Source organism: Ovis aries, chromosome 3 (assembly GCF_016772045.2).
Source record: "Ovis aries strain OAR_USU_Benz2616 breed Rambouillet chromosome 3, ARS-UI_Ramb_v3.0, whole genome shotgun sequence".
NCBI classification, from domain to species: Eukaryota; Metazoa; Chordata; class Mammalia; order Artiodactyla; family Bovidae; genus Ovis; species Ovis aries.
In genome coordinates, this window is record NC_056056.1 from 102099646 (window position 1) to 102122641 (window position 22996).

Below are 22996 nucleotides of genomic sequence, written 5' to 3' on the forward strand. Positions count from 1 at the left end.
TTGGTCATAACTTTTCTTCCAAGGAGCAAGCGTCTTTTAATTTCATGGCTGAAGTCACCATCTGCAGTGATTTTGGAGCCCAAGAAAATAAAGTCTCTCACTGTTTCCATTGTTTCCCCATCTATTTGTCATGAAGTTATAGGACTGGATGCCATGATCTTAGTTTTCTGAATGTTGAGTGTTAAGTCAGCTTTTTCACTCTCTTCTTTCACTTTCATCAAGAGGCTCTTTAGTTCTTCTTCTCTTTCTGACATAAAGGTGGTGTTATTTGCATGTCTGAGGTTATTGCTATTTCTCCTGGCAATCTTGATTCCAGCTTGTGTTTCTTCCAGTCCAGCATTTCTCATGATGTACTCCGCATAGAAGTTAAATAAGCAGGGTGACAATATACAGCCTTGACGTACTCCTTTTCCTATTTGGAAGCAGTCTGTTGTTTCATGTCCAGTTCTAACTGTTGCTTCTTAACCTGCATACAGATTTCTCAGGAGGTCTCAGGTGGTCTGGTATTCCCATCTCTTTGAGAAATTTCCAGTTTGTTGTGATCCACACAGTCAAAGGCCCACAAGATGGCAAAGTAAAAGGATGTGTGCTTATCTTCTCCTGCAAGAACTCCAAAATTAAAACTTACTTTCTCCTCAACCTCCCATGTTTATTCCCTCTCCTAGATCCAGACTCACTTGACTCACCAACTCCAGAAGATGGTGGGAGCCAGAGGACATCTCACTGATCATCTGGTCTCATCCAACTTTTTGACTCTATAAATGGGAAAGTAGAGTCTCCACTGTTGGCTACCCTCAGCTGGTTAGTGGAGTATCAGAGACTGGGAGCTGGGTCTCTAGACATCCAGGCTGGGGATCTTTCTGCCAGAGACTACCAGAGAATTGCTGTCGTGTGAAGTTTGAGAGGCAGACAACTGATTGGAAGAGGCATGAGGTCAGGGGACTGGTCATAGAGTTCCATTTGCACCGCAAGGACCTTGCATGCATGTAGAGTGTATTTTTATTTTGGAAAGCCTGGGGACTGAGGGAGATTATAGCAGGTGACAAGGTCCCTGCAAGCCCCTTCTGGCAGCATGATCACAACTCACGTGCAGAGCCATTTTTGGCATCCCTAGGAAGAGATGGTGAATCATTCAGTAAATTCAGTAAATTCCTTTCGAAATATCAAAAATTACTACGATCATCCAAAAATTACTAAGAAGCTCCAATACTTTGGTTACTTGATGTGAAGAGCCGACTCATTGAAAAAGACCCTGATGCTGGGAAAGATTGAGGGAGGAGAAGGGGACGACAGAGGATGAGATAGCCGGATGGCATCACTGGCTCAATGAACATGAGTTTAGGCAGATTCCTGGAGATAGCAGAGGAAAGGGAAGCCTGGCGTGCTGCAGTTCACAGGGTCACAGAGTCAGACATGACTGAGTGACTGAACAACAACTAAGATCCTCATATGATAGCACTTGGGTTTAATCATCCATTGGGTCAGTAGATTGCAATGGTAAGAATTAGGCTTTAGGACTTCCCTGGTTGTACAGTGAATAAGGATCGGCCTGCCAGTGCCGAGTACACGGGTCTGATCCAAGGTCTGGAAGATTTCACGTGCTGCAGAGCAGCTAAGCCCGTGAGCCACAACTACTGAAGCCTGTGTTCCTGAAGCCTGTGCTCTGCAGCAAGAGAAGCCACAGCAACGAGAAGCCCGTGCCCCACAACAGAGAGTAGCCCCCACTTGCCACAACTAGAGACAGCCTGTGCAGCAATGAAGACCTAGCACAACCCAAAATAAATAAATGAATGAATTAAAAAAATTAGGTTTTAGGGAATGTAAATTGGTGCAGCTGCTATGGAAAACAGTATGGAGGTTCCTCAAAAAACTAAAAATAGAGTTGCCATATGATCCAGCAATTCCACTTCCGGGGATATAGCCAGAGAAAACTAATTTGAAAAGATACGTGCACCCCAGTGTTCACAGTAGCACTATTTACAATAGCTATGACATGTAGACAACCTAAATGTCCATTGACACATGAATGGAAAGGCAGATGTGGTACATACGTACAATGGAATACTACTCAGCCATGAAAAGAATGAAATGATGCATGTGCAGAAACACAGATGAACCTAGAGATTGTCAGACTAAGTGAAGTCAGATGGAGAAAGACAAATCATCATACATCACTGATGGATAGAATCTAAAACATGACGCAGGGAATTCCCTGGTGGTCCAGAGGTTAGGATTCCAAGCTTTCACTTCTGAGGGTGTGGGTGCAATCCCTGGTTGGGGAACTAAGATCCCACAAGCTGTGCAGCCAAAAGTAATAAAAATTATAAAATAAATGATACAAATTTATCTGTGAAACAGAAACAGACTTCACAGACATAGAAAGCAAACTTGTGGTTGCCAAGCAGGCAGTAGGGAGTTTGGGGTTAACAGATACAAACTATTATATGTAAAATGGGTAAACAACAAGGTCCTGCTGTATGGAACAAGGGATTATATTCAGTATCCTGTGATAAACTGTAATGGAAAAGAATATGAAAAAGAATGTATGTATGTATAACAGAATCATTTTGCTATATGGCAGAATTAACATGACAGTGTAAATCAACTATTCTTCAATAAAATAATTGTTTTTTTAAAGAGTTAGGCTTTAGAGTGCAACCAATCTGGGTTCAGGCCTAGGCTGTACCCCTTACTACTATTCTACTAGGCTTGCTGTACAAGCTCAATGCATGTTAGCTGCAGTTGCTGTTGATGCAGAAAAGGTATAGTGACAAGTGGACACTGAGGATACAGTTGACTCATACTCATTTGTATTTTAAAAGTAGAACAGCATCCACCTGAATGACTGGTAAATATCTGTGACTGGAATTATTTACTCAGACCACAGATAATGCTTTGTGTGCAAACTGGTTGATTTGAGCCTGTTAGGGTAAATCACTCTCTGGGGTCATTGGACCATGGTGCCAGTACCTCTGATGCAGTAGAAGAATGTGGATTTTGGAGTTTTACAGTCCTGGGTTCACATCCCAGCTTTGCCATGTCCTACGTGTGTAACCTTTGATAAGTTGCTTAACTTCTCTGAGTCTCATTTTCCTCATCTCTAAAATAAAGGATAATACCTACCTCACAAGGTCGTTGGGAGGATCAAACGATACAATGTCCACAGCAACCTAGGGGACTGCTGCTGCTGCTGCTGCTAAGTCGCTTCAGTCCTAATGGACAATGGGTGTCAAATAAATGCTCATTTGTAGTCTCATAACTTGGGCACGGTTTCGTAATCCACGTGAGTTTGAAAGCCATTTTTTAAACTGCAGAGGGCTTGGACATTAAGACCTTCATACCTGGAAGGACTGGAGGCCCCTTCTCTGAAAACAGGGAGAAGAATAAACTCAGCTCCACAGTCAACAGTCCTTTCTGTGTTTTATGATTTCTTGTATTCTCTAGAGACAGCTTCCGTCTCTACCCAGTATCTCTTACCTAATTTAACTGTTCTCCACTAGCTCTTCTCCCTTCCTTGATCTTTCTGCTCACTCCTAGCTGGTAAGCCCCGCAGAAGCCCTGGCACTGGGAAGGCTATGAGCTGGTGCCACGGTCTCCGGAGGGCCGTCTGGGAGCAGCTGGACCCACGCCAAACCACTTTGTAAAGAGTGGCCCCGACCGCGACGTTGACAGGAGTGGTGGAGCAGGGCCTGCACGAGCCATTTTCCTGATGGCTGAGGCAGGAGCATCATCAGTCAGGACAGCCCCACCCTTCTTCCCTGGAATGCAAGGCTGGAGGCCATGTGAAGGGCAGACTATTCTACAAACCAGAGATGGATCCGGGCAGCAGCTAGTGCAGTGGGCTGAACAGAGATCAGCTTTCCCAGGAGGTGTGGTTGCTCACTGCCAGGGAGCCTGGAAGACGCTAGACTCAGGGCCTCTGTCTTCCCTGTCTCCTGCCCAGTCTCCCTCACACCTCTGTTCACCTGGGGGATGAATGAAAGAATGTGTACAGCCTTAGAAACTTCTCACACTGGTGGCAAGACCCGTGTCAGACTCTCTTCCCCTCTGGGAAGTACTTTGCCCAGGACTTCCCTGGTGGTCCACTGGTTAAGAATCTGCCTTCCAAGGCAAGGGATGTGAGTTCCATCCCTGGTCAGGGAACTAAGATTCCACAAACTATGGGGCGACTAAGCCCCTGTACCAAAACTAAAGAGAGGCCTGAGTGCCACAACAAAGACCCAGTGCAGACAGATGCAAAAAAAGAACATCCCTTCCACTTCCTGTTTCTGGAGCTGCACAATGGGCTCCATCTTTTCCTGCAAATCAGTATGAAAAGAGTCCATCCTCGAAGAAATTTGCATCCTTGGCCAAATTTTGTTTTCACATTTCTTCAGAAGTTTGGGAAACCAGTACCCCTGTTTCTAGTCCCCGGCTTTTCACTGACATCTCAGGAGCAGGCAGACACTCTTAGATCTGCTTGTCAGGCAGAATCGGAGCGAAGAGCCAAAAGGACCGTGTGACCGTGGGATGGAGACCAAAGAGCAGGAGGCTTAGCATTTCAGGTAAACAATCCAAGAGTGGCAGCTGCTAGCATTTCCTATTTATTTATCTTTTTAAGGCTAATTATCTGTTTCTTCTTCTCACACTCAGAAGGTGTTTGCCTAGCACAACTTTAGAAACCCAGAAACCGTCCACCAAATATATACCTCCAGTACAACTTGGGGGTTCATTAGATTAATTGATTAATAGTGGTTAATATATACTTTTAAATCCTCTTATTAAAAGGGCCACCTAAGCCCTGAGTACCATTATAACCAGGCCTAATGAGGTCAGTGGTTTATAGAGAGGGCTTTAAAGCATATATAAAGCTCCTCCCAGATTGGAGGTACAGGATGAAGGTGAGAGAGGCAGGCAAGTATGCATGCTGGTGTTTAAAATCTCCTCCACAGCACAAGAGCTTCACTGAAGGCAGTGGATTGAAACCAGGAAGACGGAAATTTGCTAATGGATTTTCGAACTTAAACCAACCTGTTATAGGACAAAGGTCACCACTGTGTAAAGTCCTGACAGGTTGCCGCTGAGTTCAGAAGACCTTCTCAAAGAGAAACAAGAGATTTTTTTCTGCAAAGTCCCAAACCAGGTTAGTCCTAGCTTTACTGTGCTTTTTGTTTTTTAACTGGAGTACAATTGCTTTACAATCTTGTGTTAGTTTCTGCTGTACAATGAAGTATATCAGCTATAAGTATACATGTATCCCCTCCCTATTAAGCCTCCCTCCCCAACTACCCCCACCCCTCTCCCACTCCTGTAGGTCACAGAGCGCCAGTGAGCTCCCTGTGCTCTATAGCAGGTTTCCACTAGCTATCTGTGTTACACATGGGAGTGTATATACGTCAGTCCTAATCTCCCAATGTAGCCAGTATGCAGAACAGTTTGGAGTCCCAGCCTTGTTACATCTTGTAAAACGCATAAGCTGCTTTTTGAATGAAGCCAAGAATAGAGCCCATGGAGGAAGAAATGGAGCACAGCAAACCTCTTCTGAGTCATGATCTCAAAGGTTCCTCTTATCAAAAGTGGTTTCTTTTGACTTTCTCAGGAGACTAGTACAAGAATAGGAACAAAATTGTGGTGTGACCTTGTTTGGAGATGGATGGGAGTGTGTGTGTAGGTAACATATGTAAGTAGTTGTTCATAGACTCCCGTGCTGATCAAGAGGGGTGGAACAGGAGGGTGGGAGGGAGGCTGAAGAGGGAAGGGAATATATGTATACCTATGCAGATGGTGACTGCAGCCTTGGAAGAAAAGTTATGACCAACCTAGACAGCATATTAAAAAGCAGAGACATTACTTTGCCAGCAAAGGTCCGTCTAGGCAAGGCTATGGTTTTTCCAGTAGTCATGTACGGATGTGAGAGTTGGACTATAAAGAAAGCTGAGCACCAAAGAATTGGTGCTTTTGAACTGTGGTGTTGGAGAAGACTCTTGAGAGTCCCTTGGACTGCATGGAGATCCAACCAGTCCATCCTAAAGGAATCAGTCCTGAATATTCACTGGAAGGACTGATGCTGAAGCTAAAACTCCAGTACTTTGGCCACCTGATGCAAATAACTGACTCATTTGAAAAGACTCTGATTCTGGGAGAGATTGAAGGTGGGAGGAGAAGGGGATGACAGAGGATGAGATGGTTGGATGGCATCACTGACTCAATGGACATGAGTTTGAGTAAGCTCTGGGAGTTGCTGATGGACAGGGAGGCCTGGTGTGCTGCAGTCCACAGAGTCACAGAGTTGGACATGACTGAGCGACTGAATTGAACTGACCTGATGACTGATTTGGGCTTCCCTGGTGCTCAGAGGTCAAGAACCTGCCTACCAAAGCAGGAGAAGTAGGTTAGATCCCTGAGTCAGGAAGATCCCTCGGAAGAGGAAATGCCACAGACAGAGGAGCCTGGCGGGGCTACAATCCATGGGGCTGCAAGAGTTGGCGAATAAACAGCAACAACATGGTTGATTCAGGCCACTGTATAGAAGAAACCAAAACAACAATGTAAAGCAATTATACCCCAATTTAAAAATAAATTTTAAAAAGATGTTCATGGGCTCATGTCAGTATGAAATCTGGTTAAAATGAGTTGGGAGTGGTGCTTAGGACAGAGAGTGATCCAATGAACTGAGTCTATGAGAATAATATCTTGGACACAAAAAAGGGCACTGAATTGAAAAGAAACTTTTTTAAGAAAATCAAAACTAGTTTCTTTAGGAAACTTTCAAGTTTTAAAATTAACCAGTTTCTCTTTTGAATCAGCACAGGTGCTGTAAGATACGCGTCACTGCCTACCATGCTATCTTTTGCCCTGTTTGGGGGCCTTTTTGTCCTCATTGGTAAGTTCTTGACTGACATTTAGGACTGTTTCCGAGGTGTCCACAAAAACATCTAGCCCCATCCAGCCCAGTCATAAATCAGAAATGGTAGTGATTATATGTCATGGGGTTGGGGGTGGGCTCTCCTGACAGGCCCAGCCATGAATCAGCTGCTTATTTCTATAATTAAGAGTGTTGCCAAGCAAGTGGAGGTGTTATCAGTGGGAAATTGCGGAACAGTGCTTTGTGAGGCAAGACATAGGAAGAGAAAACTGTCAATTCCAGACAGTAAATAAGAGTTCTATGAGCGAATAGAAAAAATTCTTTTCTGGGAGGAGTTTAGAAGAAAGAGTTCACTTTCAGTCAGTATGACGGTGCCTAAAAGGCACCCAAAAAGGCATTTGGGGAGATATATGCCAGTGGAAGTCCCCTGCCGATGCAGGGGACAAGAGATGCAGGTTCCATCCCTGGGTGGGGAAGATGCTCAGAGGAGGGCATGGCAGTCCACTCCAGTACTCTTGCCTGGAGAATCCCATGGACAGAGGACCCTGGTGGGCGATAGTCCATAGGGTTGCAAAGAGGCGGACATAACTTAAATGACTTAGCATGCACGCATAGAGTTTTTGCTTTTCATTTTTTTAGAATGTCTTTTTCTCTATTTAATGTAATTCATTTTATTATAGAAATATTCATAAGATCAAAATAGACTTCAAGAGTGGAGTGGGGAGGTCAGTTAAGAGGCTGAACATTAAACCAGACCAGTCACGATGCTGGTTTGGCTATGGTGGTAGCAGATGTGATGAGAAGTGGTCAGATTCTGGATGTATGTTTTCTGTCTGCACCCTCACTCTCAAACCCCATGCTTCAGTTTTTAAAATTAATTTATTTATTTTAATTGGAGGCCAATTACTTTACAACCCATGCTTCAATTTTACATGTGATCTGTGTCGTGGGACTCCGTCCATTCATTCACTCATATGTATTTCACACACACCCTATAGGCACGAACACTATCAGACACCAAGGGCCAAGAGGGGAGTCAAGGCGATGCTCCTGTTCTCTGCCTCACATGGGAATCCACACAGCTTAAAGAAATGTAAGGGCTTTGCTGGTTTATGCTGCTTCTATAATCTAGATAGGCTTTCTCAGCAACCCGAGTTTACTTGATGGTTTCACTCTCTGCCCTTTTGGTTCATTTTTTAATTCCTTTTTTGCCTGTTTGTATATGGGAGAGAGAAGATTATGTCTGCATTTTTTATTGGCTTTGATGAGTTTTGCTTTTTAAAAATCACATACTTTGAAGAGTTAATCTTTAGAGTTTCTTTGCTTTCCTTTGAAGATAAATATTACCTAACCTATCTGCCTACCAATGCAGGAGACGTGGGTTTGATCCCTGGGTTGGAAAGATCCCCTGGAAAAGGAAATGGCAGTCTGCTCCCGTATTCTTGCTGGGGAAATCCCATTGACAGAGGAGCCTCGTGGGCTACAGTCCGTGGGATCACAAAAGAGCCAGGCATGATTCAGCGACTAAACATTTGCAAGGAAGAGTTCCATTGACTTTGTGCCTAATCCTAAGAAAGTCTCTAGAATTTACACGGTCTAGTTAACCAGAACTGATCTATGGGAAAAGGTAAAATCTACCTCTCTAGTTAAAAACACCATTCACAACACTAAGTGAAACACAGGTTTTCACAGCAAATGTTTTAACAAATATAATTTGTTACAACAAAAATTTGTGGTCTTAAGGCACAATTCAGCCATCCTAACAGCTACTAGAAGAGACTTTTCAACTTATAGACAAGCTTCTTATCTCCTTCAGTAAATAGAAACTCACTTCATAATAACAAAATAAAAAATAAGAATAGATTTAACTTAAATTTCATGGTAAGTTAAATTTTATTTCCAATTTTCTTAATTAGACTTAGATAGAAACTCAACTTCACAGAAAAATGATATCAAATTACCATTTTAAGTGAATGATAACCTTCTTTCTTTAAGCGAATGATACTCTTCTTTCTTATCTTCCTAAACAAAAGCCGTTATGACTTCAGATGTTTACATTTCCAGAAGCACTTGTGTCAGAGGTGTCTTAAAAATTTTCTCCAAGTTTTTACTTAAAACTCTACCGGCAGTTTTCATTCTGATGAAGATTGCAGCAAATGTTTTTGAGACCTATAAGAACTGATTATCATAATACTTTGAACAAAGTTTAGAATTAAGGGTAGTATTCAATTTTTTTAAGGTTGGACTAGAGTGGGAAGAGGGAATCTTCTGTTCTGTTCTGTCTAGTGAGCCATTCTGGGGTCTTGGAGAGGGGTTTGGGAGGATTAAGCCTATGGCTTTGCCATTGGTTTAGTAATACTCATAAGAGCAACTCGAGCAGTATTTCCTCGAAGGTTTCAGGCGAATTATCATTGTACCCTACAGGCGCTTCCTGGGGCTCACACTCCTTCACTCACACAATGAGTCCTCGCCTGCACTTCCGCCTGTACCACGGCTGCTACGGCGACATCATGACCATGGAGACCCCTGGTGTCCCCTGTGATAACACAAGGATGATTGCCTGCGGTGAGTGTAAGGCTGTGCAAGCGTCTAGCTAGCCTCCTTTCATCGTTTTCAGAGTCTTTCTTAGGAAGTAGCTTAATTTTGAGAAGTTCATTTTTATAACTGCATTATCAAAATTAAAAACTAGAGGAAAACAGAATCCCGACCCATCTAACAAACTTCTTCTGTTTTCCCTTCATCCTTTCTGAACCTGACCCAGATGTGTTTACTTCTACATAGGAAAACGTCCGTTTCTGGCTCTGTTTTCCTTCTGTTGCTGGGTTTGCTTCATGTTACAACATGAGCGTCTTGGGCAAGGCTCCCTGTATGCCCTCTCCTGGTCTTCTGCTCCGAAGACTCTTCACGTTGTCTCAGTATTAGCATGTCAGAGTTTGAAGCAACTGCAAGGTCAATCTAATCCTACCTTCCCAATTTACAGATCAGACAACTGAGGTTTAGCAAGGAGGAAGGACTTCCCAAGTTTCCGGGGCTAGGTAGCAGCAGAACCAGACTCAAACTTAGGTTGGCTGACTTCATGTCCAAGACCTCCCCTCTTGCACCAAATGTGGCTAAAAACAGAAGAACAATAAAGAAAGTGGAAGTGGTATCCATCTGGGCTGTGGACCTTTCTGGGTTTATGCAATCAGAGATCAAAAATGTCCTAAAATGGTTGTCCCAAGCCTGAGGGGCTACAGTCAGGAGCTGTGGCTTACTTATTAAACTGAAAAAGAGTTCTCTTATGAAGTGGAGAACACCGTTTATTTTCTATTGACGCAGGCATCCGTGGTTCTGAGATGTTTGCTGAGATGGATTTGAAGGCCTTACAGTCTTACCAAATTCTGATCAAAGAAATTGGACTGCGGCACTGCGTGGACCCTGCTCTCATTGCAGCCATCATCTCTAGAGAAAGCCATGGTGGAACCATCCTGCTGGATGGCTGGGACCACACAGGACTTAAATTTGGCCTGATGCAGGTACTCAACCAGAAGCTTTTTGTCAGCCCTACTCCATCCTTCCTGATAGATTATTTGCAACTATTCTCATTTATCCTAGGCTTTAAAACAATGGTATTTGCATGGCTTTTGCTGGTAATTCTGTAACATTTGATATCTTTAAAAAAAAAGTATCTTATGGGTATTATAACTACAATTTGCAATGAATACTATGCTATATACTTAAATTGAGAAAATCTTATATAAAAAAAAAGGGCACTATTACCAGTATCCACTTGAGGTTCATGACATAGTAAATTTCATCCATGTAGATCAAAACATTATAACGAAGTCCTACTTGAACCAAATTGTTCATTAGGCAATTTGGAGGAAGGGGACTCAAATTTTCAGAATATTTGCTTCCAGGCTTTTATTATTTATTTTAAAATTCATATTTAATTATTTTTTGGCTGTGTCACACAGCTTGTAGGATCTTTGTTCCCTGATCAGGGATTGAACCTGGGCCCTGGAAGCAAAGTCACCAAATCCCAACCACTGGACCACCAGGGAATTCCACCAGGCTTTATTTTGAATTGTCTGAGAAACCCAGACTTCCAGTCTCCCCACTTAGAAAAAAGATATTTTTGACTGCAAATATCTAGACTTTGGGTGCTCATTGCTTGTTTTAAAACAACTTTTTCCTTTATTTATTTGTTAATATTAGAGTGCTTAACTAAAACTATGCCACACCCAGTTCTCCCAAATCTTACTTTGTTTTTCAGACTCTCTTTCCTATGAAAGAAAGGGCATTTAGAATTGATTCTGTGGAAACAGAGAAAAGGGGCAAGGCGGTGCCCATGACCTTCCTCTATAAGGAATAGAAATCAGGGCAACAGAAACCTGTCTTGTTCCATTCAGATGCTGACATTCTTATCTGAATTTTCTAGCTTGATAAAAACATTCATCGTCCTGTTGGTACCTGGGATGGCAAAGAACACCTTTTGCAGGCTGTTGGGATTCTCACAGACAGAATTAAGGCAATCCAGAAAAAATTCCCCAGCTGGAGTGTGGCTCAGCACCTCAAAGGTAGGCCAGATGTGTAGTGCTTTGTTTAGAAGAGCGGTGAGTGAGGGAGCCCTGAAGGCCGGGTGTGCCCTGGGTATTCCTGGGCCCATGCCCACCAGGGCAGCCCTGGACCTGGGAGGACCTGAACGCTCTCTGAAGCACTGAGCTCCCTGGAGTGGTCTTCTTTTCTGCTTCCATTCCCCTTCTGCCAGACGTTGGGGTTCCTTTTGCATCTCTCCTTGGTTCTCCTTTTTTAAAAAGCATTTACTTATTTATGGCTGCGCTGGGTCTTAGTTGCTGCACGCAGGGTTTTCTACAGTTGTGGCAACTGGAGGCTACTCTCGAGTTGCGGTGCAGAGGCTTCTCACTGTGGAGGCGGGGTGGCATGGGCTCCAGGCATGCGGGCTTCAGCAGCTGTGGCGCGTGGGCTCGGCAGTTGTGGCTCGGGAGCTCCAGAGCACAGGCTCGGTAGTTGTGGTTCACAGGCTTAGTTGCCCCCATGGCATGTGGGATCTTCCAGGACCAGGGATCAAACCCAAGTCCCCTGGCTTGGCAGGGGATTTCTAACCACTGAACCACCAGGGAAGACTTCTCATTGGTCCTTGAGCCAATCATTGGTCCTGAGTGATGCCCTGAGAGCTAGTGTGATCGTTTAAAAGAATATGTTTGCCTTTATCTGATGGGTTTTTTTCCCCTGGTGTAAGAAACTGTTGCCCACTTTCTGAATTGTTGGAATGAATGTTCACCCCGTGAGCATCCTCAGTGACAGCAGGGCTTTAAGTACCATGATGTGTCCAGGGAAAGATGCCTTCTAAGCTGATCACAGACCACCTCAGGTTCAGCATCTCCCAGACCGAATCAACTCACATTGCCTGCTCGCTCAGTTGTACCTGACTCTTTTCGACCCCACGGACTGTAGCCCACCAGGCTCCTCTGTCCACGCGCTTTCCCAGGCAGGAATACTGGAGAAGGTTGCCATTTCCTTCTCCAGGGAATCTTCCCAACCCAGGGATCCCACATCTCTTGCATCTCCTGCATTGGCAGGTGGGTTCTTTACCAGCTGAGCCACGGGGTAGCGAATTAACTCACTAGCCTCCCGTTATACATTTGCTTTTTCTTCATATTTTCTGTCTCTGTGAAAGGCACCATAATATGCCCAGTCATCCTGGCCTGAACAAACAATTGTTTTCTGAGGTTCCCTGGTTCCTTCTCCTTTTACATTCAACCACACCTCCTACGGACCCATCATATGCAAGTATCTCTCTCCTTCCACACTTTACAGCCTGATTTTTGAGTAAACAGTTTCTAGGCACTATAATATACCCAGTCATCCTGGCCAGAACAACCAGATTGTTTTCTGAGGTTTCCTGGTTCCTTCTCCTTTTACATTCAACCACACCTCCTACGGACCCATATGCAAGTACCTCTCTCCTTCCATTACTTTACAGCCTGATTTTTCAATAAACAGTTTCTATATTCTATTTCAAGGTCCTAGGAGGCAGGGATCAGGACCAGGGGTCTTTTTCTCTAGACATCCAAGCAGAGCACGGTTATGTTAAACACATGAGGAACTACGGAAGATTAACCTTCTAGGGTGTAACACACACGTGCACACTGCGCACATACCCCTACAAAGAAACGAGTATGTCTCGGGCATCGCTGTGCAGTGTGCAAGCCAGTGTGGCACCCATCCTGGTGCACAGTAGTTGCTTAAAAACATTTACTGAATGGATGAGAGAGTGAATGAATGAGGTACTGAACGACTGAGACAATGTCACAAGTATCCTCAGAGTGAAGATTGGTAAAGAAATGAGAAGCAAATCTGACTTCTGCAGCAAGAAAACAAAAGCCTCTAGAAAAAGAGAGACAGAAGGAAAGCCATCTGGAATTTTCTCACTGACTCTTGAGGAAGTAGATCCTCTGAGGAGGGGAGGAAGGGGGGAAGAAGATCTGGGACTGTGCTTTTGGAGATTTGCTCATAGCTTACTTCTGCTGAAAGTTAATTTTTCAATCCGAACCTCTGGTTTCATTTCAGGTGGTCTCTCAGCCTTCAAGTCAGGAACTGAAGCCATTGCCACCTCTGCAGACATACAGGCTGACTATGTCAATGATGTTTTAGCCCGAGCTAAGTTCTATAAGAAACATGGCTTCTAGACAAAGCTCCATGGGCGGGCCAGGTTGGTAGGTGCTCATATGACCCCTCTTTGAGCATTTGATAAGGCTGTGTTGTACCCAATGCTGGCAAAGAATTGTTGCACTTAAGACAAAAAATTCATTTCCTACTCTTCTTCATGCAAGTAAGCATAAAAAAAGGAAAACCCTTCCAGTTCACAGTATGTTTTCTGTGAGATATATATAGATACATGCATAATTACTGTGCAGTAAAGTGGATATCACAGTAAATTATGTAGTCTTACCATATTCTTAGGACTAAGTCTGCCTATTCCAGCAGGGCCTCATTTTAGCCCACGATTTTTCTTTTCCTGACTACACCACACGGCATGTGGGATCTTAGTTCCCTGACCAGCGATCGAACCTGTGCCCCCTGCCATAGAAGCAGAGTCTTAACCACTGGAACACCAGGAAGTCCTAGTTCATGATTTCAATGCCCACATACTCCCTGTCTTACCAGAATTACTAAAAAGAAGAGAGCCTGACCTGAGCCTTGGACCTCCTCCCAGCATCTGCTCAAGCCCCTGGAGCTTTGCTTGTGAGGGATGCCTGACTCATAAGCCAACCTGGGAGACGGTAGAGAAACCGTCAGGTTCCCAGGGTGGAATCTGAGCTCCCTGGGCACCTGAGAGCCAACCTCGGCAAAGCTAATCCTCCTCAAGGACTGCATCCCTCAGGCCCACTCCTGCCTCCTATGTCTTCTTCCTCTTCTTTGATGAAGATACAGGGACTGGCTTCTCTTCTTCCCTTTTTAGTCAGTAGTTGCTGCCACATGCTCTTTCAAGGGGTCCATTCTCCACAAAATGTGGCTGAAGATAAGCATATTGGGCCTGACTTTGTTGTGGTTCTTTAGGTGCAAGTAAAAGCCAATCCTTGAAATTTTAAGCAATAAAAGGAAATTACTGAAAGGCTATCAAAAGGCTCGCAGAGCCAATGAGAAGATCGAGGACAAGAAGAGAAACCAGGCAACTCTGGACTCTGGGTAGCAGGAACCAGCTGACCGTGCTTTGTAGCACCCTACTGCATGAATCAACTAGTGCACTCACTGCATAGATGAACTCCAATGCCTTTTTCTCCCATCCTTTCACCATTCTGCTTCACTTTTATCATCCCATGGGAGAGAGTCTGATGGATTATCTTGGATCATACACATACCCATGGGCTGGCTGCTTTGCTTTTTGGTCTTGCCCAGACCACCTACCATGGGGAAGAGACATTCCTCCTGAAGCCTCAGGTAGAGTGCAGCTTTCGCTTCCATACTTAGGAGAAAAACACCAGTAACATGTTGGATTGTAAAGTTCTCAAAGTCCCTGCCAATGTGGTCCTTGCTGGGCCTTTAGCTTCCTTCAGAGATATTTGATGAATGTTTCTATACATAACTTCTTTTTCTGAGGAGGAATCAAAATCATACCCACCTGACTTCCCTGGTCCAGTGGATAAGAATCTGCCTGTCAACATAGGGGACAGGGGTTCGATCCCTGGTCTGGGAAGATCCCACCTGCTCTGAGACTACTGAGTCTGTATGCTCCAACTGCTGGGCCCTTGTGCCTTACAGCCTGTGCTCCACAGAGAGAGAAGCCACCGTGATGAGAAGCCCTTGCATGGCAACAAAGAGTAGCCCCACTCACCGAGACTAGAGAAAGCCCTCGAGCAGCAACCAAGGCTCAGCACAGCCAAAAAAAAAAAAAAAAAAAATCATAACTGCCTACATCTGAGCCCCCCTGGAGAAAGCCAGGTAAATCCTTCTCTGCTCAATGACCTCTCAACCCTGCCTGAAGATGTGACCCAGGCCGAGCTGGGACCCCTGTGTTTCACTGGGGCAGAGCCCATAGTGTGACAGCCTGCAGTATACAGGCCAGCATCTTCTATGATCAGATGAGGACCAGGCTGTATCAGCTGTTAAATATTTGATTATTACCTCTGCATATAGGCAATCCAGGACATTCTTTAGACATTCACTTTGCTCGAGAATGATTTCTTCTGTGGGGGAAACCACAAACATGTTCTCCATTTAACTGCAAACTCCTTCAATGTCACCACTGAAACAATAAAGTACACCCAGGTGAGATCATTTCAAAATAATTTAAAAACAAGAAACAGTATGATGACTTATGACTGAGACACCAGATGTTGTAGACGAGAGCCCATATTTAAGGTGTCAGGGTTTGGTTACCATAGAAGTAGACCCTGACCCTGACCCTGACCCTCAGGTGCAGGTGGTTTATTTGAGCGCTGCAGGGAATGCTGGTATGAAGTGGCTCAGGGATACAGGGAAGGGAAGACAACTCATAAAACATATATCATCAAGCTGGCTACCACAGTGGGCAATGGAGTCTGGTCCTGCAAGCAAACATCAAGGAATTGTACAAAACACGCACTGCAGAATTATTAATATTACACTCTAGGGCCAAGGAGCTGGGGTACTTATGCATCAACTTCTAAGAGCCATTGACTGAGTATCTGCCTGTTGAGGGGAGAGCAGGTTAATTCTTTGCTCTTCTGGTCTGCCATGCAACTAGGCGGTGTACTTACCTGCACTTCCAAGGGAAGGAGGCCGTAGATGCCGACATGCAGATCCTGGCAGTTGTAAATCAACTGAGGATCCTGAAATGTCTAGGGACATAGGAAGGCCCTTGCTTGTGTATAGGGCACTCTCCAGAAAACCTCTCTTTCCTCCCTCTAGCATGTGCTGTTGCTTCAGTCATGTTCAACTCTGTTATCCTATGCACTGTAGCCCGCCAGGCTCCTCTGTCTATGGATTCTCCAGGCAAGAATACTGGAGTGGGTTGCCATGCCCTCCTTCAGGGGATCTTCCCGACCCAGGGATCGAACGCGTGTCTCTTATTTCTCCTGTGCGTTCAATCACTGGTCAGGGAACTAAGATCCTGACCATCTCCCCGACCCCAAAACAAACCTCACAAATACCTGGAACAGAGGCTGGCTTTAGTCAGAGGAACACAAAGGAAGGCCTGGCCAATGAGGGGGAGAAAACACAAAGAACAAAACACAGATTAAAGTGTGAAAGGAATTATGCCATGTGGACATTCCTATTGCTTGGGTTCACTCAATACGTTCCTCAGAAAAGCTATGCTGTTTATTTTTAAGAAGATGACAGGTTAAAACATGGCTGAAGCTTTAAAAATGTGAAGGGCAGAAAGGGATGGGGAGGCGCGGTTTCTCATTGTGCCTTTTGAGGTTAAAGAGCCTGAACACTTGACAACAGGGTCCCCAACCTCCAGGATCTAATGCCTGGTGATCTGAAGTGGAGCTGATGTAATAATAGAAATAAAGTGCACAATAAATGTAATGCACTTGAATCATCCTGAAACCACATCCCCACCCCCAGTCCGTGGAAGCATTGTCTTCCAGGAAACTGGTCCCCGGTGCCAAAAAGGTTAGGGACCACTGTTTTGCGCGAATCTGCAGGCTCTGGCATCCCGAGAAGGGCTGCACACCAGCAGCCACCGGAATCTGGGTGTGAATTGCTTCTCATTTCTGTTTCACTTGTTTATCTTTTTGGCTGGTTGCCTGGGGTTGAATTCCTATTTGATTGACAAGCTCAAATTTAACAGCAGCAAAGAGTAGCAACACCACTCCAGTGCTTGGCTTTGTCAAATCCAGTTTGAGTGTAATTATCATTGAGGAAAAACAGCTTTTCTCATTTTTTAAAGAATGAAATTAGTTGCTGGAGGCTGTTCACTGTAATTTGAAACTAGCAAAACCATATGGAGCCGTGACTGTGAGCATCCCATCTTATCTGTTTGCACATCCCAAGTTAATGGTGTGAAAATCAACAGGTTTGGCTTCCCTAATTCTCCATGTGGCTCTGTTCCTAACCGTGTCTTCTCCTAGCCTACCTAATTCTCGCTCCCACTATGTCCTTCACTCAGTCGCTCACACTCACGGTCCTCCCTCTGCAGGGTCTGTGCTCCTCCACCTGTTCCCCAGGCTGTTTGCCCCTTCTGAACTCGTAGGTCTACACAAACCTCTCCATTTCCTAAGGCTCTCCCATGGGCTTGGCGTCCCCTCCTGCTGCCTCTATTCCCCAGCCTTCCGTCACTACTTCCTGCATTTTTCCCACACTGAATTCTAAAAGTAAGATAAAGACATGTTACAAAGTGAACTCTCGGTCAAGGTATTTCTGACTTAAGGAACTGGAGCCAGAGAATCTGGATTAGCCTTTTCACAGGTAAAGAACAAAAATTCCTTATCACTTACAGCTCTGAGGAGGTTTTTTGGGAGTCCTCTCTAAAGAAAAAGAGTTCCCTGCTCAGGTATCCTTTGAGCTTTGTGTCCATGGATCTAAAATAAAATGATCAGATAAAATTTGTTCCAATGTGTGTTCCTATCCTTTATTAAAGTTATAGAAAGCATACTAATTAGGTTAAACTGGATTATGCACACACATTTTTAGCTTCATTTTCTTGCAAAAATATAATGAACGGATCTTAGGATTGTCCTGGGTTCTGGAATGTTTTGACAAGAGTATCTTAGGGGAAAAAGATACATCTTAAGTGCAGTACAGTTTTGAAGGTATTGTTGTAGGGTTTATGAGGGCACAAAACAGTTTTCCTCACAGTTGCTCAACACTGTGGTGCTTGCGAAGACTTTCCTATACGTGCAGTGCATGGGTTGTTTTCGTTTCTGTTACCTATGTTTCTAGCATCTGTCTATGCTCTTATTTACAGAGCAGTGCTAAGAGATAGGGTCTATCACCACGTTGTCTCATATACTCGGCATTCTTTGAAGACAGGTGAAGAGCATGAGGCTCTATGGATGGTTCTGGGCCTTGGGGTCTTCTCAGGGGGATCTGGGGAGAGTGTCCACACTATGGAGATCTGTGGAGGCCTTAACTATCATCACCAGGGAAGACTTCAGAAAAGTCCTAAGGTCTAGTACCCTCAGTGAGAGGAGAGTTGGAGGGGGAAGTTGTGAGAGTCATGGGTATCTTCAGAGTATGGAAGATGCAATCTGAGAGGAGAGAAGCCTGCTCAAAGAGCAAAGGGGTGAATGTTCACCTGAGAGTGTGTTTCAATAGCAGCTTTGTATGCAAAGCGTACATTAGTACCCCTATTAGTAAAGGTATTACTCATTGAATACTGATCAGTGATGGCAAATTAATCTTATTCTCTAATGAATGTACTGTGTCTGTGAAAGTCGCTCAGTGGTGTTTGACTCTTTTTGACCGCAAACTGCAGCCTGCCAGGCTCCCCTGTCCATGGGATTCTCCAGGCAAGAATACTGGAGTGGGTTGCCATTTCCTCCTCCAGGGAATCTTCCTGACTCAGGGAATCTTCCTTGAATCCATGTCTCCTGCATTAGCAGGCATATTCTTTATCACTGAGCCACCAGGGAAGCCCCCATAATTGACACATAATACTGTGTAAGTTTAAGGTATACAGCACAATGATGTGATTTACACATTTTATGAAATGATGATCACAATGAATTTAGTTCATGTCCATCATCTCATGATGACACATTAAAAAGAAAAAAAGTTAACTTGTGAAGAGAACTCTTTGGATCTACTCTCTTACAAACTTTCAAATACAACATACAGCAGTGTTAACAAGTTATCACAAGGTACATTAACTCCCAGGATTTACTTGCTTATCACTGGAAGTTTGGACCTTTGCCTATGGTAACCACAAACCTGATCTCTCTTCCTATGAGCTGTTTCTTTCTTTTCTTTAAGAGTCCCCTTATTAGTGATATCATATACCATTAGTCTTTCTCTGTCTGACTTATTTCATTTAGCATAATGCTGGCAAGGTCCATTCCTATTGTTGCAAATGATAGGATTTCCTTCTTTCTATGGCTGAATAATATGGGGCTTCCCAGGTGGTGCAGTGGTAAACAAGTGGCCTGCCAATTGGAGACTTAAGAGACAATGGTTCAGTCCCAGAGTCAAGAAGATCTCCTGGAGGAGGGCATGGCAACCCACTCCAGCATTCTTGCCTGGAGAATCCCATGGACAGAGGAACCTGGAGGGCTACAGTCCAAAGGATCACAAAAAGTCAGACACAACTGCAGTAATTTAGCATGCAATGCTCATTATACAACCACACTGTTTATCCATTCAGCCATTGATGGACACTTAGGTTATTTCCATGTCTTGGCTATTGTAAATAATGCTGCTATGAACATGGGGGTACAGAAGAGACCCCCAGAGACAAAGGGGGAGTCTAGTTGGGGAACAAGAGTGTGTATCTGAGTGTGCTCTGGTGGGGGCTGGAGGATGGTCCAAAAAGACTGTTGTTCAGGGGCACAAAGGGCTCTAGTGGGAAAGAGGTGGGACTAATGGCAGAGAAGACCTTGGTGGCCAAGATAAGGAAGCCAGAGGGGATGAGGTGGTGAAGAGGATGAGTGACGATTAGGAGGACACAGTGGCTAGGGCATTCTGGAGCAAAGTGGTGAGGCCAGCCGTGGGGGCAGGAAATGCCAGTGAGAAGGGAGGGGCAAAACAAAAGCCAGTGATGAGGTGGGAAAGTGTGGTGGGGCAGGACCCATCAGTGAGAAGGAAGACAATGAGGGGAGCCTGGACAGGTGCAGTGAGGGGAAATGGGCCTGTGGAAGGCACTCCAGCAGAGGCTGGGAGACCTTGTAGGGCCCACTGAGAAGGTGGAGGCTGGTGTCAGGGAGGCTCTGCAAGAGGGCTGTGGACACTGAAGTGGGGACAGTGGAAACAGCATCTTCTCCAGGCTCCTCAAACAGCAGAATGCCAGCTCTGGGAGGTTCCATATATGTACATGTATGAAGACACCTCACAGCCAGTTAATGACATGCAGTTGTTGACAGTGGCCCTTATCAGGGATGTCCTTGGGAATGCGGAGGGCAGGGCACAAGCCTTAGACAGGAAGGAACAGGGGCAGGGTGTCCTGGTGGGGCAGTGGCACCTGATGGTTACTCCCACCCTGTTCCCTGCACCCTGTTCCTCACCCCCATGGCTTGACCTCATATTCTCTTCCCTGGAGATTCCCCTCACATGTCATGCCAAGCCATCCTGAGGGCCTGGAATTGCACCAGCCATGCTGGGAAACGGAATACAGAAAGCAGGGAAGTGATGGATCCCCCTGCACAGAAGAAAAAGGAAGACTTGGACCACTTGAGTTTCTTTCTGGCAAGTTCTCCAAGCAGGGGGACCAGCAGACTGGGTTACCTATGGTGAAGCTAGGAGCACAGAGATACTCTAAAGAGGTGGAGGCTGAGTGGAATGATCTTAAGGAGAGATCCTAGCAGCTTAGACCATGAGAGCAACAAGAATTACCATCAGGGGACTTCCCTGGTGGTCCAGTGGAATCCACCTTGCAATGCAGGCGACTTGGGTTCAACCACTGGTCAGGGAACTAAGATCCCACATGCCATGGGGCAACTAAGCCCACGCTGCAACTCTTGAGCCTGTGCAATGCAATGAAAGAACCTTCATGACACAACAAAGTGTCCCAACTAAGACCTGACGCAGCGAAAGAAAAAAAAAATTAGCATCAAGAGTGCTGGCTCGCCGCAGACCAAAAGACACATCTGGAACTTGGTAAGTTCCCTTTATTGCATCTCAGAAACAGTTCTTTGGGAAGGACTTTACAGGATTTGGGCTTTTATTAGATGATTTTGATGAGTGTTCACAGAAGCAGGGGTTGCTCAGGATTGGACACTGTCAGGAAAAAGAGATGGCTCTATGACTGGTGTCTTCATTAATCTCATCTAGAAGGTGAGAGGGAAGAAGTGAGGCTGAAGCTGTGTGACAAGGAGCAGCAGCCCCCACGTTACCCAGAAGAGGGGAATGTTCAGTCATTTTTCTGGCTTGAACAATACTGGTGTTTTCAACTATTCTCAGACATGATTACACAATGAGCGTGTTTTTGTCCTGATCCATCAGTCACAGATGGAGAAGGAAATGTCAACCTACTCCAGTATCCTTGCCTGGAGAAGCCCATGGACAGAGGAGCCTGGTGGGCTACAGTCCATGGGTTGCAGGAGTCGAACACAACTTAGCAACTAAACCACTATCAGTCACACAGCGGCTTTATCTGATGTTGGTGATCTGTGAAATCGCTCCAGCTCCTAGACACACCAAGGTGTGATGGTTCCAAGCCAGCTCCTGACTGTCAGAGTTGTTTTTCTCTAATGATCCTCCTTGGCCAAAGACAAAATCAGACCACAGGTATGAATCCAAGACAGCCAGATTTTTCACTTGTTGAGTTTGCTGATTCAGGGAATTCCCTGGGGGTCCAGCGGTTAGGACCACTGGAGGGGGCATGGGTTCCATCCCTGGTTGGGGAACTAAGATCCCGAGTGTCGTGGGGTGTGGAAAAAAAGAAAAACAAAACAGGAAAGTTTGCCAGGTGAGACCAGGAAGATGTCCAGAGGGCATAGTCTTTATTGGACCAGAGCTAATGCCCCCTCTTCTGTCATAGGATGAGTTGCTGAGTCATCTGATGTGACAATGACTGCACAGCAGCATTTAAGATTTTGGACAGGATACAATGAGGAAAGATAGAAGGCAGGAGGAGAAGGGGATGACAGAGGATGAGATGGTTAGATGGCATCACCAACTCAATGGGCATGAGTTTGGACAAACTCCAGGAGATAGTCAAGGACAGGGAAGCCTGGCGTGCTGCAGTTCATGGGGTTGCAAAAAGTTGGACATGACTTAGCAGCTGAACAATAACAACAATGACCAACCATAACACAAGCAAGTACCAGAAACCAAAGGATCATGAGTCTCGTGACAAGTCTTACAAAGCCAGAGTCCCAGATTATAAAACCCAAGCTATGAACACACTGAAAACATCCCAGAATCCAGCAGGGTCCTTTAGAGAATCAGGTGTTTTATTTATCCTTATATCCACAGTTGTGCTTGCCCTGTAGTATGTAAATACAATCAGAAATACACGGCCTCACCCCCAACCACCACCAGTTGAGAGGAAATCAAGGTGTTCAAAGGGGCTTTGAACATCCTGTCTAGTCTTGTCAGAATTGCATTGCTGGCAGGTAGGACGTGCAGTGGAAAAACTCTCAGTGGTATCTTTAAAATTACCCAGCTGGCCCAATGTTGCTGCTGATTTTCCTCTGCTTTGTGGGTAATGGGCTTCCCTGGTGGCTCAGAGGTTAAAGTGTCTGCCTGCAATGCGGGAGACCTGGGTTTGATCCCTGGGTTGGGAAGATCCCCTGGAGAAGGAAATGGCAACCCACTCCAGTATTCTTGCCTGGAGAATCCCATGGACAGAGGAGCTTGGTGGGCTACAGTCCACGGGGTTACAAAGAGTCGGACACGACTGAGCGACTTCATTTTCACTTTCACTTTGTGGGTAATATCACAAAACATACTTGCCAAGTTTCACTTTTTATTACGTCCACCTCCTTACATATAGAAAATCACTTCAAGGCTCTTTAATTCTTTCTCAGTTTTGTAGGGCTCCTGTGATGATCAGCACATTTGTTT

General features: G+C 45.0%; 1 protein-coding gene across 4 annotated transcripts; it reads left to right on the forward strand.

The window, feature by feature from the left end:
• The first annotated feature begins 5039 nt into the window (after positions 1-5039).
• Positions 5040-17880, forward strand: LYG2 (lysozyme g2). 4 transcript variants are annotated; one of them, XM_042246425.2, is made up of 7 exons: positions 5040-5122; positions 6786-6862; positions 7843-7937; positions 9269-9409; positions 10163-10359; positions 11265-11403; positions 13418-17880. In XM_042246425.2, the coding sequence occupies exons 3-7, from the start codon at positions 7889-7891 to the stop codon at positions 13534-13536; spliced, it is 645 nt and encodes a 214-aa protein (XP_042102359.1). In that variant the 5' UTR covers positions 5040-5122; positions 6786-6862; positions 7843-7888; the 3' UTR covers positions 13537-17880. The 4 variants fall into 4 exon arrangements, with proteins under 4 accessions (XP_042102359.1, XP_060269937.1, XP_042102360.1 ...); XM_060413954.1 differs by having other exon boundaries at positions 6791-6862; XM_042246426.2 differs by lacking the exon at positions 7843-7937.
• Positions 17881-22996: the final 5116 nt, after the last annotated feature.

What these genes read in the sequence shown, in the direction of transcription:
- LYG2 (XM_042246425.2), top strand. Translation starts at nt 7,889, where the DNA reads ATGCTCCTGTTCTCTGCCTCACATGGGAATCCACACAGCTTAAAGAAA. An exon ending in CACAAGGATGATTGCCTGCG is followed by an intron (nt 9,410 to 10,162) that starts GTGAGTGTAAGG and finishes CTATTGACGCAG; the next exon opens with GCATCCGTGGTTCTGAGATG. An exon ending in TTAAATTTGGCCTGATGCAG is followed by an intron (nt 10,360 to 11,264) that starts GTACTCAACCAG and finishes TGAATTTTCTAG; the next exon opens with CTTGATAAAAACATTCATCG.